Source organism: Dendronephthya gigantea, unplaced genomic scaffold (assembly GCF_004324835.1).
Source record: "Dendronephthya gigantea isolate DGI-Jeju-01 unplaced genomic scaffold, DenGig_1.0 000027F, whole genome shotgun sequence".
In the NCBI taxonomy this organism is placed as follows: Eukaryota; Metazoa; Cnidaria; class Anthozoa; order Malacalcyonacea; family Nephtheidae; genus Dendronephthya; species Dendronephthya gigantea.
Genome location: NW_021163037.1, coordinates 365757 through 383198, shown reverse-complemented (window position 1 = coordinate 383198; position 17442 = coordinate 365757). Strand labels below are relative to the sequence as shown.

The 17442-nt window shown below is 37.8% G+C and overlaps 2 protein-coding genes across 3 annotated transcripts; one reads left to right on the top strand and one right to left on the bottom strand.

Moving 5' to 3' along the window:
• The first annotated feature begins 1083 nt into the window (after nt 1–1083).
• LOC114523472 (vitrin-like) lies at nt 1084–8066 on the top strand. The gene is made up of 2 exons (XM_028544403.1): nt 1084–3740; nt 6989–8066. Exons 1-2 carry the CDS (start codon nt 2137–2139, stop codon nt 7188–7190), a joined length of 1806 nt encoding a protein of 601 aa, XP_028400204.1. The 5' UTR covers nt 1084–2136; the 3' UTR covers nt 7191–8066.
• A 15-nt stretch (nt 8067–8081) lies between these two features.
• Nucleotides 8082–16924, bottom strand: LOC114523470 (phosphatidylinositol-glycan-specific phospholipase D-like). Of its 2 annotated transcripts, XR_003687023.1 has the most exons (13): nt 16583–16924; nt 15110–15330; nt 14207–14406; nt 13270–13672; nt 12540–12811; nt 11809–12202; nt 11235–11443; nt 10506–10766; nt 9936–10042; nt 9711–9737; nt 9396–9450; nt 9110–9317; nt 8082–8799 (listed from the first exon to the last, which is right to left on the bottom strand). XR_003687023.1 is itself a non-coding variant. In XM_028544400.1 (12 exons), the coding sequence occupies exons 1-12, from the start codon at nt 16901–16903 to the stop codon at nt 8768–8770; spliced, it is 2580 nt and encodes an 859-aa protein (XP_028400201.1). In that variant the 5' UTR covers nt 16904–16924; the 3' UTR covers nt 8082–8767. The 2 variants fall into 2 exon arrangements, 1 of the variants encoding a protein (XP_028400201.1); XM_028544400.1 differs by lacking the exon at nt 9110–9317 and having other exon boundaries at nt 9318–9450.
• Nucleotides 16925–17442: the final 518 nt, after the last annotated feature.

Below are 17442 nucleotides of genomic sequence, written 5' to 3'. Positions count from 1 at the left end.
TTATTTGATATTTATGCAAATGATTAAAAATAATATTTAGAAGAATGTAAAATATAATGAAATGCAGAATTTAGTTGTACGCTGAACACTAATGGTTTATATCTTCTTACATTAATGTCCGGCAAGAGTCAATTTGTGTAGAGTGATAATTAGTTTGTGGTACAATTGTAAAATGTTACAACTTATATATACGTTTATACGCTTCGTGAGCCGTCTTGAGAAAATACTTCAAATAATTTTGCAGTTTAAAAGAGTGTGGGGGCAGGACCAGAAGTGATGCTACAATTACTTATTACGAACTTATTCGTTTGCTTTACACATCAGTATATGGGGTATATCATGAATTTTCGCTTTCTTGTCGATCACCGGCAAAACATCGAATGTTTTATGTTCATATTATATATGCATGGTGTTGTGTTTTTACTCCATAGATATCTTTGTAATGAGTCGTTTTACGCACGCATGTTTGCGTTCAGCTAAGTGCTAAGTCATTCAAAGTTAAAACAATAATAAGTAATTTTCTGCTACACTATTCAAATTCTAACAATAGATGAATTTAAAATAGTGTCCGCGTGTTTTGAGACATTCTACCTTTAGTTAGCTAATACTAGGGAGTTTAAGATTCACGACGCGGCCAGCTCGACGACGCGTTTGCAAAACAAAGAAACACCGCACGCGAGACAATCCTGAGTTGCTCCATGACGGCAAACAAAAATGTCGTGACGAGCGAATCAGGTAGCGTGTGAAGGAACTTTAATTACTCCACGGTTGTCTCGTTTTTTTTACTCCATTTTGTTTTTTTGTAAAAATCGTTGTATTGCAGTATACAATTACTTTAATAACGTCTCCTCCTTGCAATCAATCAGCATTCAGTAATTTTATCGTGCTAATAATACAAGGAAAAACATGTTATTACATGCAGCTAGGTAATAAATAAGTTGTGGTAATCTATATGTTATTACACAAATATGTAGTCAGTAATAGAATTTCAAGGATTCCGTAATCATTTTGAAATTTCTGAATAGCCATAGGGATAATCTGTTTTTCAGTAACTTTGTGCAGACAGATTTTAGGAATTTCTAAACAAGCGGCTTCAATGTTTTTATGGAAACCGAGACCTTCCCTTCACAGCCTCCCGATAATGTATAGTTAGCTCTGCACCACCACCATGTCAATCTTCTCTATAGACATTATATATCCTTGGATATATTAACCTCTATTAATGTTTGTAATGTAATGCCTTATTAGAAAAGGCTGCTTTGAGTGGCTTTTAAAACAACCGTTTCCTACGAATGAAAAAGCTTCGTAGTTCTATGTTAAATTTCCCCGGTTCTTTGCAATTGGCCTGATTTCAACAATACTTCAGGTGACTATGCTGCATTTGGAAACAATAAAGTGTCGTGATACATACAAAATGCTTGAATAGCACTCATCTTAGCAAATGAAATTACCATTAAGTACAGACGATATATTGTTAATAAAAATTAACTGTACTTTTCTCAACCAATCAGCATTCTGTAGTTTATCTTGCTAATCAATAGAGGATAAAACAGTTATATGTATATGCGATTGCATGTGTTTAAAAATAACTCTTGAAAATATTTAATGAGATAATGAGCACAAAGATGTATGTTCGTGATATATTTTTTCGTAAAATACGAATTTCAAGAATTCCGTTATCATTGTAAAATTTCTGTAAATTAAATTCTATGTATATATGGAGAAAGAAAAATTAGAAACGATATTCCTGAAAACGAAAGGAAAAATTTGATTGACATTCATAGCAATAGTATGTTAATTCATTTGCAAACATAATAGCTATCACTTGTTTTCTGAAATCGAAAAGTCTGGAATGATGGTTCACAAACTTTTTTAGAAATGAAGCTGCATGTGAGTTGACTTCTTTTAATTTACTTCCATTGAAAGCGGCGTTGAATGTATAAAAGTATTCAGTCATAACTACTTGCTAAATAATTGCCTGCTGGGGCGATTACAGCAGCAATGGTCTATATAACAGGAAACCGCTCCTTATATTATTGCCCAATCCGCGAATGTATTCTTATATAAACAACGCGTATATACCTGTTTACTTAGTGCTTAGCCCAAACTTTTTGCAATATTATATAGTATATAGCGATGTCTTTTGGAAAGCTTTTGCCCTTTTTTACCTTCGTGTTTTACACAGCTAGTGCTGAACCATACACCTGTGAAGAAGAATATCGGCCGTCAAATTACATTGGGAGTCTTCGTGTTCCGACCAACTGCAATGTCCAGCGATTGGACTGCCCACCTTCTTGGAAGTCCGGAATACCCAACGGCATTGAAACTTCATCGCCTATGATTGACGTGAAATTTCTCAAATGCCATGAAGGTTTTACCTTCTGCGGGTATGTTCCAATTGACCCTAACTCTGGTAAAGTTCTTGGACAAAGTGGCGTTACTATTGGAGCCGGTGTCGATCTGGGAAGCAAGTCCAGTTCGTCTTTCACTTTATTGTCGCGCACGCTAGTCAACAAACTTGAGCCTTACTTCGGCTTAAAACGAAATCTCGCTGCTTGTGCTGCAAATGAACGTCCTTTGCGACTGACGCAATCAGAGGCAGATACAGTGACAAATGCTATTAAAGATGATGTTGTTAACGAAGTTTCAAAAAGATACAACAGTGATAAAACTGAGAGCGCAAAGGAATTTTCATCACTTCCTCGCGGCATTCGGACAGCCATCGTGAGCGTTTCGTACCAGTTTGGAAGTCCTTCCGCTTATCCAAAGTTCTGGAGTTTTGTGACGAAAAACGACTGGTCAGAAGCGATAGCTGAATTAAGAAACTTTTACAGAAATCCGAAAGAGCAAGCAAAAGGGGACTTAATCAGACGAAACAATGAGGCGGACATAATTGAAGCAACACTTCTGAAATGCAATCGCTCTTTGGACATTGTTTTTCTTTTGGATGAATCTGGTAGCGTTTCAAAAGCCGATTTCAAAGAAAGTCTTGATTTTGTAAAAAACATGATAAAAGCATTTTCAAATGAAAAACTAAGTAGGGAGGATGGCACCAGATTCGGTTTGTCAACATTCAGTAGCGGATATACCTCACATTTCTATTTATCATCATACACGAGTCAGTCGGGTTACCTCACTGCAATCAGTCGTGTAGTGCATAAAGGTGGTTCCACAAACCTAGGCAGAGCCTTAGATCAGATACTCCTGGATCAATTTAAGGAGGAAAAGGGTCTCCGTCCAGATGCTGATGGTTTGCCTCGAATATTGATTGTCCTAACAGACGGCAGGGCGTCTGACAGCGTTGCTCCTCCAGCTAAGAACTTAAGAAGTAAAAACATTGTGATATACGCTATTGGAATCGCCAATTATAACCGTCCGCAACTAATGGAGATCGCTAATTCAAAGTCGCATGTTTATACTCTGACGGGTTTTTCCGACCTTGAGACGTTCATTGCGACGATGACATCCGGAGCGTGCTATGAACCTCGTTCTTCCTCACTCAACGAGACTATCAAAACAAAAGTGCAAAAGGACATATACTTGTATTTCAGCTACCAAGTAACCATATCTTTAAACTTGGAGATCAATGTAAAAGACCTAACAGGTGGCACACTGGTTTATGCTTCTCGTACTAACCCACATCCCTACAAGTATGATGCTGACATTTCCTTCGAATTTTCCAGTCAAATACACAAAATTATCGTAATTTCTCCCCGTTTAACTGACTTAAGAGGAAAACGATTAACCGGAGTCGAAGAGAAACGATCAATTTATGTCTCAGTAGCTTCCGACACCGACTCAGCTTTGTTCACAATTGAAGGAAATGAATGTAATCCTTTGAACTGTACCGAAGGGACAAACGAAGTGGCAACCTCCTCGGCCGGTATTGCTGTTGCACAGTACCTGATGATAAACGTTGTGATGTTCATGATCGGTTTTTGCATGATAACGTATAGCATTTGAGCATTTTCATTTGAACTTTTGATTTTTATGACTATTAATGCATTTATTGAGACAAAAAGTCGCCCGCTAAGCGTTTACTCGAGCTAAAGGAGTGTTTTTGCTTGTACTTTTAGCCGGAGAAACTTTATCAATATAAGCAGAAAATTGGCACGCACTGCCAACATTTTAGCAACATAATATATTATCAAAATTTGAAATATGTATATGAACTAGATCGAGTACACAAAATATGCCGCTGAGCGCCAATGAGATGGTCATAAATATGTCACATGGGACCACGATTTATTTCGATTGGCCAAGATTAAGATTGGCCGCGAGGGAGAATACCTAAGTCTTGCGCGAAAAAAAAACTGGCCGAACTTAAGACTCTCGCTTTAGCTCGAGTAATTAGAATAATAAAGGTTAAGCCCTGTTTACACTATATTCAATTAATCAGCACGACACGGTTGAAATTGGTACATACCTATATACCAATATTTTATCTGTGTCTAGATGGTCCAGCCTATTGGTTTGGTAACCTGAACACTAATAAAATTTTAGCCGTGCCGTGCCAATAAATTGAGTGTAATGTATAACGGGGCATAATGTAGTGCACTTTATAAAACAGTTAAGAATGTATCAATATAAACATGCAATAATCTAACGCTCCTAACGACCTGTACTTGTAATAATCATTTGACTTGTAATAATCGTTTGCCTAGAGAAATATACTCAACACCACAAAAACAAAGAAACACCACACGCGAGACAATCCTGAGTTGCTCCATGACGACAAACAAAAATGTCGCGACGAGCGGGTCGGGTAGCGTGTGAAGGAACTTTAATTACTCCACTCCACTTTAATTGTACCGCTTTAGTGAGTATAAGGCGTTAAGAACATTGTGTTTATGTTTAAGGACAATTCTATAGAGCCTAATTCGAGGTAGGGCTCCCTGGGTCCTGGTCACCCGTTCTAGGCAAGACGTAAAAAACCACGTTTTCCCGTTGTAAACAGAACGAAGACGACTTCTAAAACCCCTCATGGGTCTTTAATTATTCATTTCTTTTCAAAGACCCATTGTATTGATAGCCGTCGTCGTCGCGTTCGCGTCCTACATGCTTAAGGTTGCTATTGAGACTCACTATTTCCCGAGGTGTAGCGAACATTAAGTGTTTTGTTGTATAGGAACAAAAACATACATGTTACACGACAATTTCATTTCCAAAAACTTTGTTATGACAATAATTAAGCGGGCAACAATTTTTCACCTGTTCCCTGGCAGGAAACATTGCATTTATTTAAAGTCATGTGACCACGAATGAACCAATCACATTTAAAATACACAGCACCTGTATAACAATTTCTTATAAAAACAACGCGTATATACCTGTTTACTTAATGCTTAGCCGAAACTTTTTGCAATATTATATGGTATATAGCAATGTCTTTTGGGAAGCTTTTGCTTTTATTTACCTTTGTGTTTTACACAGCTAGTGCTGAACCATACACCTGTGAAGAAGAATATCGGCCGTCAAATTACATTGGGAATCCTCGTGTTCCGACCAACTGCAATGTCCAGCGATTGGACTGCCCACCTTCTTGGAAGTCTGGAATACCCAACGGCATTGAAACTTCATCGCCTATGATTGACGTGAAATTTCTCAAATGCCATGAAGGTTTTACCTTGTGCGGGTATGTTCCAATTGACCCCAACTCTGGTGAAGTTCTTGGACAAAGTGGCGTTACTATTGGAGCCGGTGTCGATCTTGGAAGCAAGTCCTGTTTGTCTTTCACTTTATTGTTGCACACGCTATTCAACAAACTTTACCCTTACTTCGGCTTAAAAAGAAATCTCGCTGCTTGTGCTGCAAATGAACGTCCTTTACGACTGACGCAATCAGAGGCAGATACATTGACAAATGCTATTAAAGATGATATTGTTAACGAAGTTTCAAAAAGATACAACAGTGATAAAACTGAGAGCGCAAAGAAATTTTCATCACTTCCTCGCGGCATTCGGACAGCCATCGTGAGCGTTTCGTACCAGTTTGGAAATCCTTCTGCTTATCCAAATTTAAGGTTCTGGAGTTTTGTGACGAAAAACGACTGGTCAAAAGCGATAGCTGAATTAAGAAACTTTTACAAAAACCCGAAAGTGCAAAAAAGGGGGGACTTAATCAGACGAAATAATGAGGCGGACATAATTGAAGCAACACTTCTGAAATGCAATCGCTCTTTGGACATTGTTTTTCTTTTGGATGAGTCTGGTAGCGTTTCAAAAGCCGATTTCGAAGAAAGTCTTGATTTTGTAAAAAACATGATAAAAGCATTTTCAAATGAAAAACTAAGTAGGGAGGATGGCACCAGATTCGGTTTGTCAACATTCAGTAGCGGATATACCTCACATTTCTATTTATCATCATACACGAGTCAGTCGGGTTACCTCACTGCGATCAGTCGTGTAGTGCATAAAGGTGGTTCCACATACCTAGGGAGTGCCTTAGATCAGATACTCCTGGATCAATTTAAGGAGGAAAAAGGTCTCCGTCCAGATGGTGATGGTTTGCCTCGCATATTGATAGTCCTAACAGACGGCATCGCGTCTGACAGTGTTGCCCTTCCAGCTAAGAATGTAAGAAGTAAAAACATTGTGATATACGCTATTGGAATCGCCAATTATAACCATCCGCAACTAATAGAGATCGCTAATTCAAAGTCGCATGTTTATACTCTGACGGGTTTTTCCGATCTTGAGACGTTTATTGCGACGATGACATCCGGAGCGTGCTATGAACCTCGTTCTTCCTCACTCAACGAGACTATCAAAACAAAAGTGCAAAAGGACATATACTTGTATTTCAGCTACCAAGTAACCTTATCTTTAAACTTGGAGATCAATGTAAAAGACCTAACAGGTGGCACACTGGTTTATGCTTCTCGTACTAACCCACATCCCTACAAATATGATGCTGACATTTCCTTCGAACTTTCCAGTCAAAACCACAAAATTATCGTAATTTCTCCCCGTTTAACTGAACTAATAAGATTAACCGGAGTCGAAGAGAAACGATCAATTTATGTCTCAGTAGCTTCCGACACCGACTCAGCTTTGTTCACAATTGAAGGAAATGAATGTAATCCTTTGAACTGTACCGAAGGGACCAACGAAGTGGCAACCTCCTCGGCCGGTATTGCTGTTGCACAGTACCTCATGATAAACGTTGTGATGTTCATGATCGGTTTCTGATAACTTATAACATTTGAACATTTTCATGTGAACTTTTGATTTTTATGACTATTAATGCATTTATTGAGACAAAAAGTCGCCCGCTAAGCGTTTACTCGAGCTAAAGGAGTGTTTTTGCTTGAACTTTTGCTAAAAAGCGTAAAAAACAAGCAATATTACACCAACATTTCAGCAACATAATATATTATTAAAATTTGAAATATGTATATGAACTAGATTGAGTACACAAATTATGCCGCTGAGCGCCAATAAGATGGTCACAAATATGTCACATGGGACCACGATTTATTTCGATTGGCCAAAATTAAGATTGACCGCGCGGGAGAATACCTAAGTCTTGCGCGAAAAAAAACTGGCCGAACTTAAGACTCTCGCTTTAGCTCGAGTAATTAGAATAATAAAGGTTAAGCCCTGTTTATACTATATTCAATTAATCAGCATGACACGGTTGAAATTGGTACATACCCATATACCAATATTTTTATCTGTGTCCAGATGGTTCAGCCTATTGGTTTGGTAACCTGAACACTTGTAGAATTGGACACAGGTGCCAAATTTAGCCGTGCCGTGCCAATAAATTGAGTGTAATTTATAACAGTGTAGTGCACTTTATAAAACAGTTAAGAATGTATCAATATAAACATGCAATAATCTAACGCTTCTAACGACCTATTGACTTGTAATAATCATTTGACTTGTAATAATCATTTGCCTAGAGAAATATATTCAATACGATTTTCTTGTAGACATATCCATGATGTTTTGTCATTTGATTCATCATTTTAAAAATATTAGGAAGGCAAAATCCCCTTTACCCATAAACGCACTAGCGATATTAAAATAATACTAGCCAGGATGGAACAATGTTGTGCTGCCTGCCCATTTTGCATGTTCAAACTTGTCAAGCAAGTTGAACAATATTGTTGAAACTAAATCGAATGCAACAATAAAGTTCAATGTTGATGACAACCATATACTTGACTAAATAACATTTTACGGCGAAACCAGGATTACTAGAAACTCTCTGGTTCAAAATAGGCAGATGCAAAGATGGTTTTGCATGATGGTTTTTTTTCAAACTTTCACATGCGCTGTATACTGCGTGCATTCTATTTTTTTTGGTAATTTTGCAGTATTTCTCAAATTTAAGCGGGCGTTATTACTATAAAGTAGTTACTTACAGTACACTCGTGACAAGTACAGCGTCTTAGATAAATGCCTTTCATTGATATGAATCCTAGAGTGACGATTTCTGCGGGTAAACCGATAATGTGGTAATTACTTTACCAGAATAACTTTCCCCACCCACGATAGTGAATTATTAGCGTGATTTTAGTAAATTTATACCATTTCATGTATCTGGTTGATTTTCACTTTTTTACTTTCATGTATATTACGTGTGGTATATATAACACAATTTCATAGCCCTTCGCACATGTCACAGTACTTTCAGGTGTGTAGTTATTTTACAGTTCATAATATATTGTACTGAACGTACACTGTTAAGATTACTGGTATTTGCAAAATAATCAAATAAGTTACTCTTCAGCATTTATTTTCTTCACCAGACCAGTTAATTAATACACGAGTTTTCCACGACGAAGTTTACCTGAGAAAAGATAAAATTAATTAAATTCTATTTATTCTGCATGCATTGTCGTCTTTCAGTCACATTCATATTAACAACCGCCAACAATCAGCTGACTGCGTCAAACTCTAGAAGGAAAACTTACGACTTTCCCGCAACAGCAGGTTCGATTAATTATTATATGGATATGGAATATGGTTGTTTCGAGTCATCGACCACACAAAGAGGCGGCATGTGTGCATACCAACGACTAGAACACCCAATGCCCACAGTAGGCATAGGCACGTAGGCACCTTGCCGAAACAGTACTTGCTATTGAGTTACCACAAACCTCAAGATCATCAACATCCACTTCAGCAAATAAATGACATAACTAAAGTGACCCTCGCGAGACGGAGACCTTCCGTGAACGCCCCTGTTCAACCAAGTTTTGCACCCTTAACTCAAACCACCATGCATGGTTTCAAGTGTCGCCAATGCGGACACTCACTAATGCACGAGTTCTCTGCTGCTAGATTATTGATGAGGTTTCGACTCACCTGAAATAGGAAACACGTAAATCGCACCATTGTGTAAAGAGGAATTGACACTCTGACGTGGAGCGGACACCACAATACCTGATGCGGTTGCAAGACTCAATGCAACCACCTCTCGTCCAAATTGACTAAATCTCTGTAGAGGAATAAAATACAACCGTTTTTAGTGCAAAGTTTTGTGATGAGTAGCGAAAATTCAAACGAGTCATACATTCAGTCAGCCAGAACTGATTCCAATTTCATACCCAGCGAAGAATTTTTGCCGGTGATTTTTTGTCTGAGGAAAGGGGGGGCTTAGGATTCCCCAGCTCCGCGGACCGCGGTTCATGTGCAAGGGAGGATACGATCCGTTTATTGTTGTTTATTTCGGCCGTTGAATTATCTTTACATACATACCTGATTAGGATCTAGGTATAGTGAAGCCTGCAATGATAAAAGGAGTCTTTTTATTTTCATACTGTGCGTGCAGACGTTAGGTTGCAAATTATAACGGGCATGAGATTGGGCATCGCTTCCAGACCATTTTGGTGCTTTCCACAGAAAAAGGGTAACTTGAATACAAAAAGTGGAAAACATGCTTGAGAAAAGAGTTCACCTTGAGCTGTTTGGACATCAACTTACTTTTTCTTGGGGGCAAGGTTGAGTACTGAGCACGTCACAATCTCTTGTTGCATTTCCAAGGGGAAACTTCTTACCACCATAGTATATATAAACAGCACCCTCCTCTCCTGCGTGGTACAGATAAGGGATTTATAAATAATTATAATCGTGGCTACCTAAATATAACATGCATGAAATTAAACAGGCGTCTACCGTCTAACGACTGTGTGTTAAAGGTGGTAATTAAGAAATACTGGGGCCGGTTGTTCAAAAGCCGGTTGGTCTAACCCTGGGTTAAGCAAATCTTTACGTTAATTTTTCCAATCGCTAATTTTTCCATTTCTGCTATAAACAGCGGCAGCATGTATCTAAAGACTAGTGAAGCGATGTTGACATAGTAATAATATACGTGCCTTACCTTATACATATACGTTATCCGGCTCTGAAGACAAATTTTTATCAGGGAGAGGTATATTAGTACTCATTCTATATATCTTGTTTCTATGTGTTGACTGCATGTTTTCCATAATATATACATCGATCCTAACGATTTATATGGCACAACGGGAAAGAGTTGAGGGAAAATATTACCTCCCTTTGGCGTGTACACGTTTTGCGTTTGATAAGGTGACCCCACAATCAAATCGCTTAAACCGTCATTATTGACATCCTGCAACAAAACACGCCAACCAAACCTTCCAAAGTCGAGGTTTCCTTCAAAACAAGACACATACTCAGTTCCAGGTACGCGAACATGATACCTTTCAACTAACATTTCAAGACTTAGTAGGAAGACTTTGCCAGCCTGTTCGAATTTTGAAGGAACTTCTAGCGAGCGGTGACCATAAACATCTATTGAGAAAATATAAAATGAAATTAGCTGGCAAAGTGGGGCGATCAAGGTCGGTGATGGCGTGCGACAATATTTATTGAATATACATCATACTTTCAAAATTGTAAATATTACAATTTCGTAAATATAATCTAATATAATCTTACTTGTAAATCTAATTATTATAGTGTACTTATGTATATTCAGGTTTATCGACCTATATATGTAAAATTCAGTTTTTTATGCTGTCATTATGTATAGCCTAGTATATGCAGTAACAATGTCAGCAAGACCTTTGTAAACCGACATTTTACAGTGAGTTTTGTTTTTGTCATGGAACAACGTTGTTGCATTGAGAGTGTGCAAGCTTTCAGGCTTATTTAATTGGTGCGCTGATAACTATTTTTACGTTCAGTTTGCATACCCAAAGTGACTCTGATTTGATTCATGGTAAAGTAAGCGACAATCTGCAACACTTAGAAACAAACCTGATGTCGGAGATGATACGGCCAAAATATCAGGCCCAGATCCAAAAGGATCCCCAATAGCAATACTACTACCAAGTTGACCCAATGGAGTTTCACCGATCACTTGGAATTTCAATTTCCATTCGCCACCTGACATCTGGTATCCGTACAACTTTCCAGCGCTCTGTACGTCATCTTTGGAATAGGAACAGTTCTTAAGTGCGCAAATCCTATTGTATAAGTAAAACAAGCAATGTGTATAAATAAGCTAATAATAATACAGCATATTAATACAGGCTCGTAACGAACCGAAAAGTTGTCGAACGAGCAAGTGCAGTCTGAAGATAGATTAAGAATTTTATTTGCATGCGAATAAAGGTTTTGTATTGTAAAGCCAAATGTGTGAACAATTCTCTTCTTCGATATGCATAATGATTTAAATGGTCTCAAATGAATTCAAATCCTAGTAAAATTTATCCCGAACTGCCTTATAGCCGTATAACTCGTACTTACGACGAAAGGCTTTTGTGAAAAATCTTTACCTTTTCATGCAGTGAAGGAGAATGAATGTCTGAATGTGTAAATATGAATGTACCTGAAGGTTGGAGCTGATACAATAAGCGTTGGCCCAATGGATGTTTTCTTTTGGAAGGCAAAGTCGTGACCAAACCAACTGTAATTTTGCTCGCCTTTTAGCCACAAATCAGCTTGGCTGGAGTAGAGTGTTTGCGGCTTTTTCTCATCTCTTTTCCTAGAGATAAAAACAATGACTGATCCCCGCTGCGCCCCTCCCGATGGCGAATATTTTGATCCAATAATGAGATCGTCGAAGCCATCCATATTTACATCAGCACCAAGTAACCGCGTTCCAAGGTTAAAATACCGCTGGTCGCCAAGAATAATAACGTCGGGCTTGGTGTTCACGCGACCACTTGTGCTGTTCCCGTAATAAATATACACTGCACCCGTGTAGTTCAGAGAGTTAGATCCTAATGCACAATACAATAGTGATATCAGTTTATAGTTGGTTAAACATGTAATTATCTGTAATTAATATCATCTTAACTTATCCATTTTTTGAGATTCATCGTCCAGTATCTTCGCTTTTAGATTAGCAAATAATCTGGGGCCAGTTGTATAAAAGACTAGTTAACTTTTAACTGTAGTTAAGGACAGAATTGGCCAATCAGAGTCGTGTATTTCAGAGTTATATTAACCATAGGATTTAACTATGCAAAATGTAGTTAAAGAGTTTTATACAACCGGCCCCTGGTAGTAACAGAAAACTTTCTCTGATGTCTCATACAGAAGCGTATATATTCCCACCTTGCGATGGTGCGCTGATGGCCAAATCGTTCACACCATCTGCATTGTAGTCAAGTAGAGTCAATGCATAACCAAATCTGCTATTCGTTGCAGTTCCTTCTAGTATTTGATTAGCTGCCTGGTCGATATCTGTATAATTTCCATCAAGAAAACTCTTGCCTGTCGATAATATGTACACTCGTCCATGTTGACTGTTTCCAGGACTTCCATACCAAGGTGCAGCAGTAATTAGGACTTCCCCGTAACCGGGCAACCGTCCAGAAGCGAGACTCCTGTGGAATACACTCAGTACTGGGTCAAAAAGGCTACTTTATGCCCTGTAATTTTGGCCTCAGTTACCACATGCACAGTTCAGGGAACATGAGTGAAGTTGAACAAATAAGAAATACATTTAATGTATTTAATATAGGAATGTTTTCTTGGATCTGGAATGGCAAACGTACTACAATCGCAATGCACAGTACTACAATAGGCAGCACACACAGGGGAGACATTATTACTGCGCCAAGTTATTTCAAAGAGGATTATGGTTAGCATTATTTCCATTGAAAGGATTCGCTTATAATTGCATGGTAAAACTGCACAGAAATGTATAATGCTCAAGTTTTTACGATCTTATGTTTTCACGTAATATGCACCGGTGGGAAGTTATGCCTCCTCTGGAAGTAACCTAGATCCACCGGGAAAATTATTTTTTATCATATAGTTGCTCCTCGTTAAAAATATTTACCATCCTAGTTCAGCATATTTGATCTTGGTTGAAAATATGAGCGACTTGCTTGTCCAATAGTGTTTCCCGAAAATCTTTTGTTCATTGAGGGTCGTCTGAGGATGCCTTTCCATTGCTCGAAGTTTTTCAGCTGTTTCACCCTTTATGTCAAAATAAACGCCTCGCGATGTTGGCGTGATCTTAATATCGGCATTGTTTACGTTTTTAAAGTGAATAAGCGAAATCCGTCGCGGTCTTCTTTGTAGTTTATTGTTAAAATCACTTAAACTCAGACTTTTTCCCGGATTGCATCGGATATACAATGGATTTCGTGGCATTTCGCACGCTGCAGATCCCTTTTCTATCAAGTGCGCTGCCTCATGCCATATTATGGAAGACCAGGCTGCCATATCAGATTTCCCGCCTGCATGGAAAAAAGTTGTATGTATACATGTTCTGAATCGGTTATATATCAGTATGCTCAAATACCTGCACTCATGCGTAGTTTCAGTATAACATGAAGTGCATGAGCGCTTCCTTCGTTGTTCACCGGCTTTGATCACAAGGCCGCATGCAGGTTTCTGGAAAAACAACTTCATGATAGAGTAGAATGACGTTTTAGCTGATCTGTTAGAAAACTGTTTCGTTTGATTTATCATGCACCACTTTATGGTAAATGCTATTATATGCTAAACACCATAATATTAAATTATTGAATGATCATTGCCATCTGCAAAGTGAATAACTTAAAGCAAGCTTTTGACTCTTAAAAAAAGAGCAAAATGGGAGGAGAGTGAACGCATTCACTCTCTAGTGTCTAATGCTTGCAATATCGTGGTTACGACATAACCATATTATAAAATTGCGCATTTGTTCGAGTATATGCATGTTTACTGGATGTTTTCTATACAAAGTGGAACAAACAATGAAAGAATTGCATGGTTACGACAATACTTACCTAGGAAGTAACTATGGAGTTTTTCAACGAGAAAAGGAGATTTATCTGCAAAAAGTGTAAAAAGGTCAGCTCCAGCGATTTTTTCTCCAATCCATTCAGCGAAAAGAAGTGAACTGCACGAAATTATAATGTTTTCATCAATTCTAATTTTTCCATAAAGTTTTTTGTAGATATTCACCAAATCTTCGACTGGAAAATACCTTAAAATCACAATAAAAATCGGTCGGTTCGTCTCTAACGTTACACAGCTATTGTATTGAATGCATTGTTATTCAGCAAATACAAAGCAAAAAACTGTTGAAAAAATATTTAGGTTAAAAGTTGTTGAGTTGTTTTTACGAAATTGTTGTACAATCTACAATAATTATTTATTATATTTATATCTCACTGAATGGTTTGAGTCATTAAAAGTATTTCCAATAAAGATTTTGTTTGTTTCAATTTTGTTATAAATTTTTTCATTGTTTCAATTAAATTTTTAAAAAACTCGTTATTACTCGGGCACCCGTAGGTAGAGCGAGTTGAAAAATTGGCTCGGTTTTTCCCTCAGTGGTTTTTCCTTTTGCGTCGCGAGTTTACGAAAATCACGCGTGGGCGGCACGAAATCTTCGAACGAATCGAAATCGTGCTAGGATCGTTTCTCGCGCGGGTGTCACGAACATGCCATAACACCAAAAATTAGGCGTTACAAGCTTAAGCGAGATAACTGTGGCCCGAGTGAATGCCTGAGCGCCTAAGCATCTAGTTCAAAACAGTGTCGCCGCAATGAACGCACATTCCTGCTGGTTATACATGTTTTTCGTACTCTATACCAGATCGTCGATGCATGTAGTCTATCCCTCATACAGCTGAAATAAGAACCTTTTCGAGTGAATCGTAAAAACGGATTATGTGAATATTAACCATTTTTGTGTTAGTAATATATCCTGGAGATCTCCTTCAAAAATAGAAACCATATCACCTCCAGCGTCTCCAAGGGGATGAGCGGTGGAAAACGAGCCATAGAAATTGACATTAGCCATTGTTTGTAAGAAACCTTGGTCGATACCCAGACTGTGCCATGTGATGTCAGCCACTTGGTGAGATACCACACCAAACGTGAAAGCAATCAGTTTTTCTGTATCCTAGAAAACACAAATGTTATCACACTGTAATTAAGTAATGCGTATTGCTATAATAATAGAAAATAAAGTCAACTGGAACTTGATTGGCTTTTTTTATTTGATTTGATTTGATGTGGGTTTTATTACACGATAGCATGCAGTGAGCTAAATTATTACGTCTGCAAATAGTTGAAAAGCCTTGAAAGTATCAATATTTACATTTGTTTATCATATAATCTCTTAAAAAAAGCTAAATTATCATATTTGTACAAATACTTATTAGTTAAAAAGTTTTAGAAAGATTAATATTTACATCTATCTATCATAAAAGGTTCTATACTTAATTTAAATTTTATTGCTATTTCGGATTTATTCTGGCGAAATTCAATTATCATTCCCGTAATTTTTTTTCCGTTCATGCAGTTCCACTCTCTCTCCGTCAGAGAATTGCACTGCGCTATTTATGTTTTGCTGCTTTTGATAGGTATAACTATCAAAATATTAGGCATCCAAGAGGCAACCATGAATTCCGTGATCCATTACCCTTTCCTACGCTGGCATGCAAACTTGCAGTCGAGCTGCAATCATGGAAATAATATAGGTAGACTTTTCGTTGGAGACGCTACATGACCACAGTAATTGTTAAAGATGTTGATTCAACGGTCAATAGCTGTTCCCCCCTTCCCCCTCACACACAATGTTGATTGAAAGACATCCCAATGTGATATCACGCTCCTATATATACCAACATTAATCAAGGGGGAAGGGGGTATTTTATTATGTAATAGAGAAGTCTACGAATTAATTTCCATGATTGTGCTATCAATATATCTGTGCACATTATCAATGTCAGTGCAAGCAAAAGTAGTTTCAGGTGGTTGTTTCTTCTTTTAATCACGGACACGGCCGACAATCTTTACGTAAATATTTATATGATGAACTTTACACTTTAATTGTTAATGTAACGTGTTATCATATTTCGTATTGATATTTTAACATCATGCATTCTAGAGAAGTTTGGCCGCTTTTAATTTTAATATTTTTCGCCTTATTAGTAATAAATGCACGTCGAGCCCCCCTTGCTAAAATTTTGGCCATACACCCCTGGCCATGCTCCACATGCATTGCTTCCGTCTGGTAAGCGTAAACGTCTGCGAGTTTATATATATATATATATATAATATCAGCCAATATTGTCTCAACAATCATAATGTATATCCAGTCTTCCTACGCTGATGCATGCCGACGTGTTCTGGCTACATATAGTCTTTACCTTACTCCAAGGTTGCGGGTATCGTTTTCTAATATAGTTTGCTGTTGCGTTGAGAAATGGTGTCCAATGAGTATCCTCGGATATATCATGGAAACGACCGCCAAAGCAAGCGCTTGAATACATGGCATCTGGATAATTGCTACCGGCGTAGAAAGCGTCATAGTTGTTTAAAATGATATCTCGATAACTAACGTTGTATTCTCCACTATCGGCGAACGACTCCAGAGCTTGGTTTGCAATGGAGATATGTGTTGATACACCACACGCGTTCGTACATTTCATTAGAGTGGCAATGACAATCGTTAGTAGAATAGCCACCATTTTGAATATAGTACTAGTAAGGTCAACAGATCAGGCGCTTGGCACGCTTAGGCATGCATTTCTCACATGATCTTTTAGGTCAATCAAGGGTACAGTATACTATAGCCTTTTCTTATCTCTTTTGATTAAAGTACAATTCAGTAAGACAAAAAACAGTCAATGGATAATCTGCCTGTATAGCCTCTTTATCTTCTACATTGGCCTTATTAATAACTGCGGATTGGCAACTAATCTATTTAGTATAAATTTCGATTGATTTTCCTGTATTCTTGTTGGTCAAAATTCACTGTCTCTAAAGTGATGATTCACTGTCGCTGGTCAGTGACTATAGATTTTTTTTTCAAATATGAAATTTGAATTTTTAAATGATAAACTGGCTGTAGTAGGAGACTTTTTAGGTACATGCATGCATGACTTAAATGCCATAATACAATCTTATTCCTCCCGGCTTGTTTAATATATAGTAATAGTATGAGATAAAGGTAGATGCATGGGTAAAGGTAGCCTGCATGGCAGGCGGTCCCTGAAATCGGGCGAGG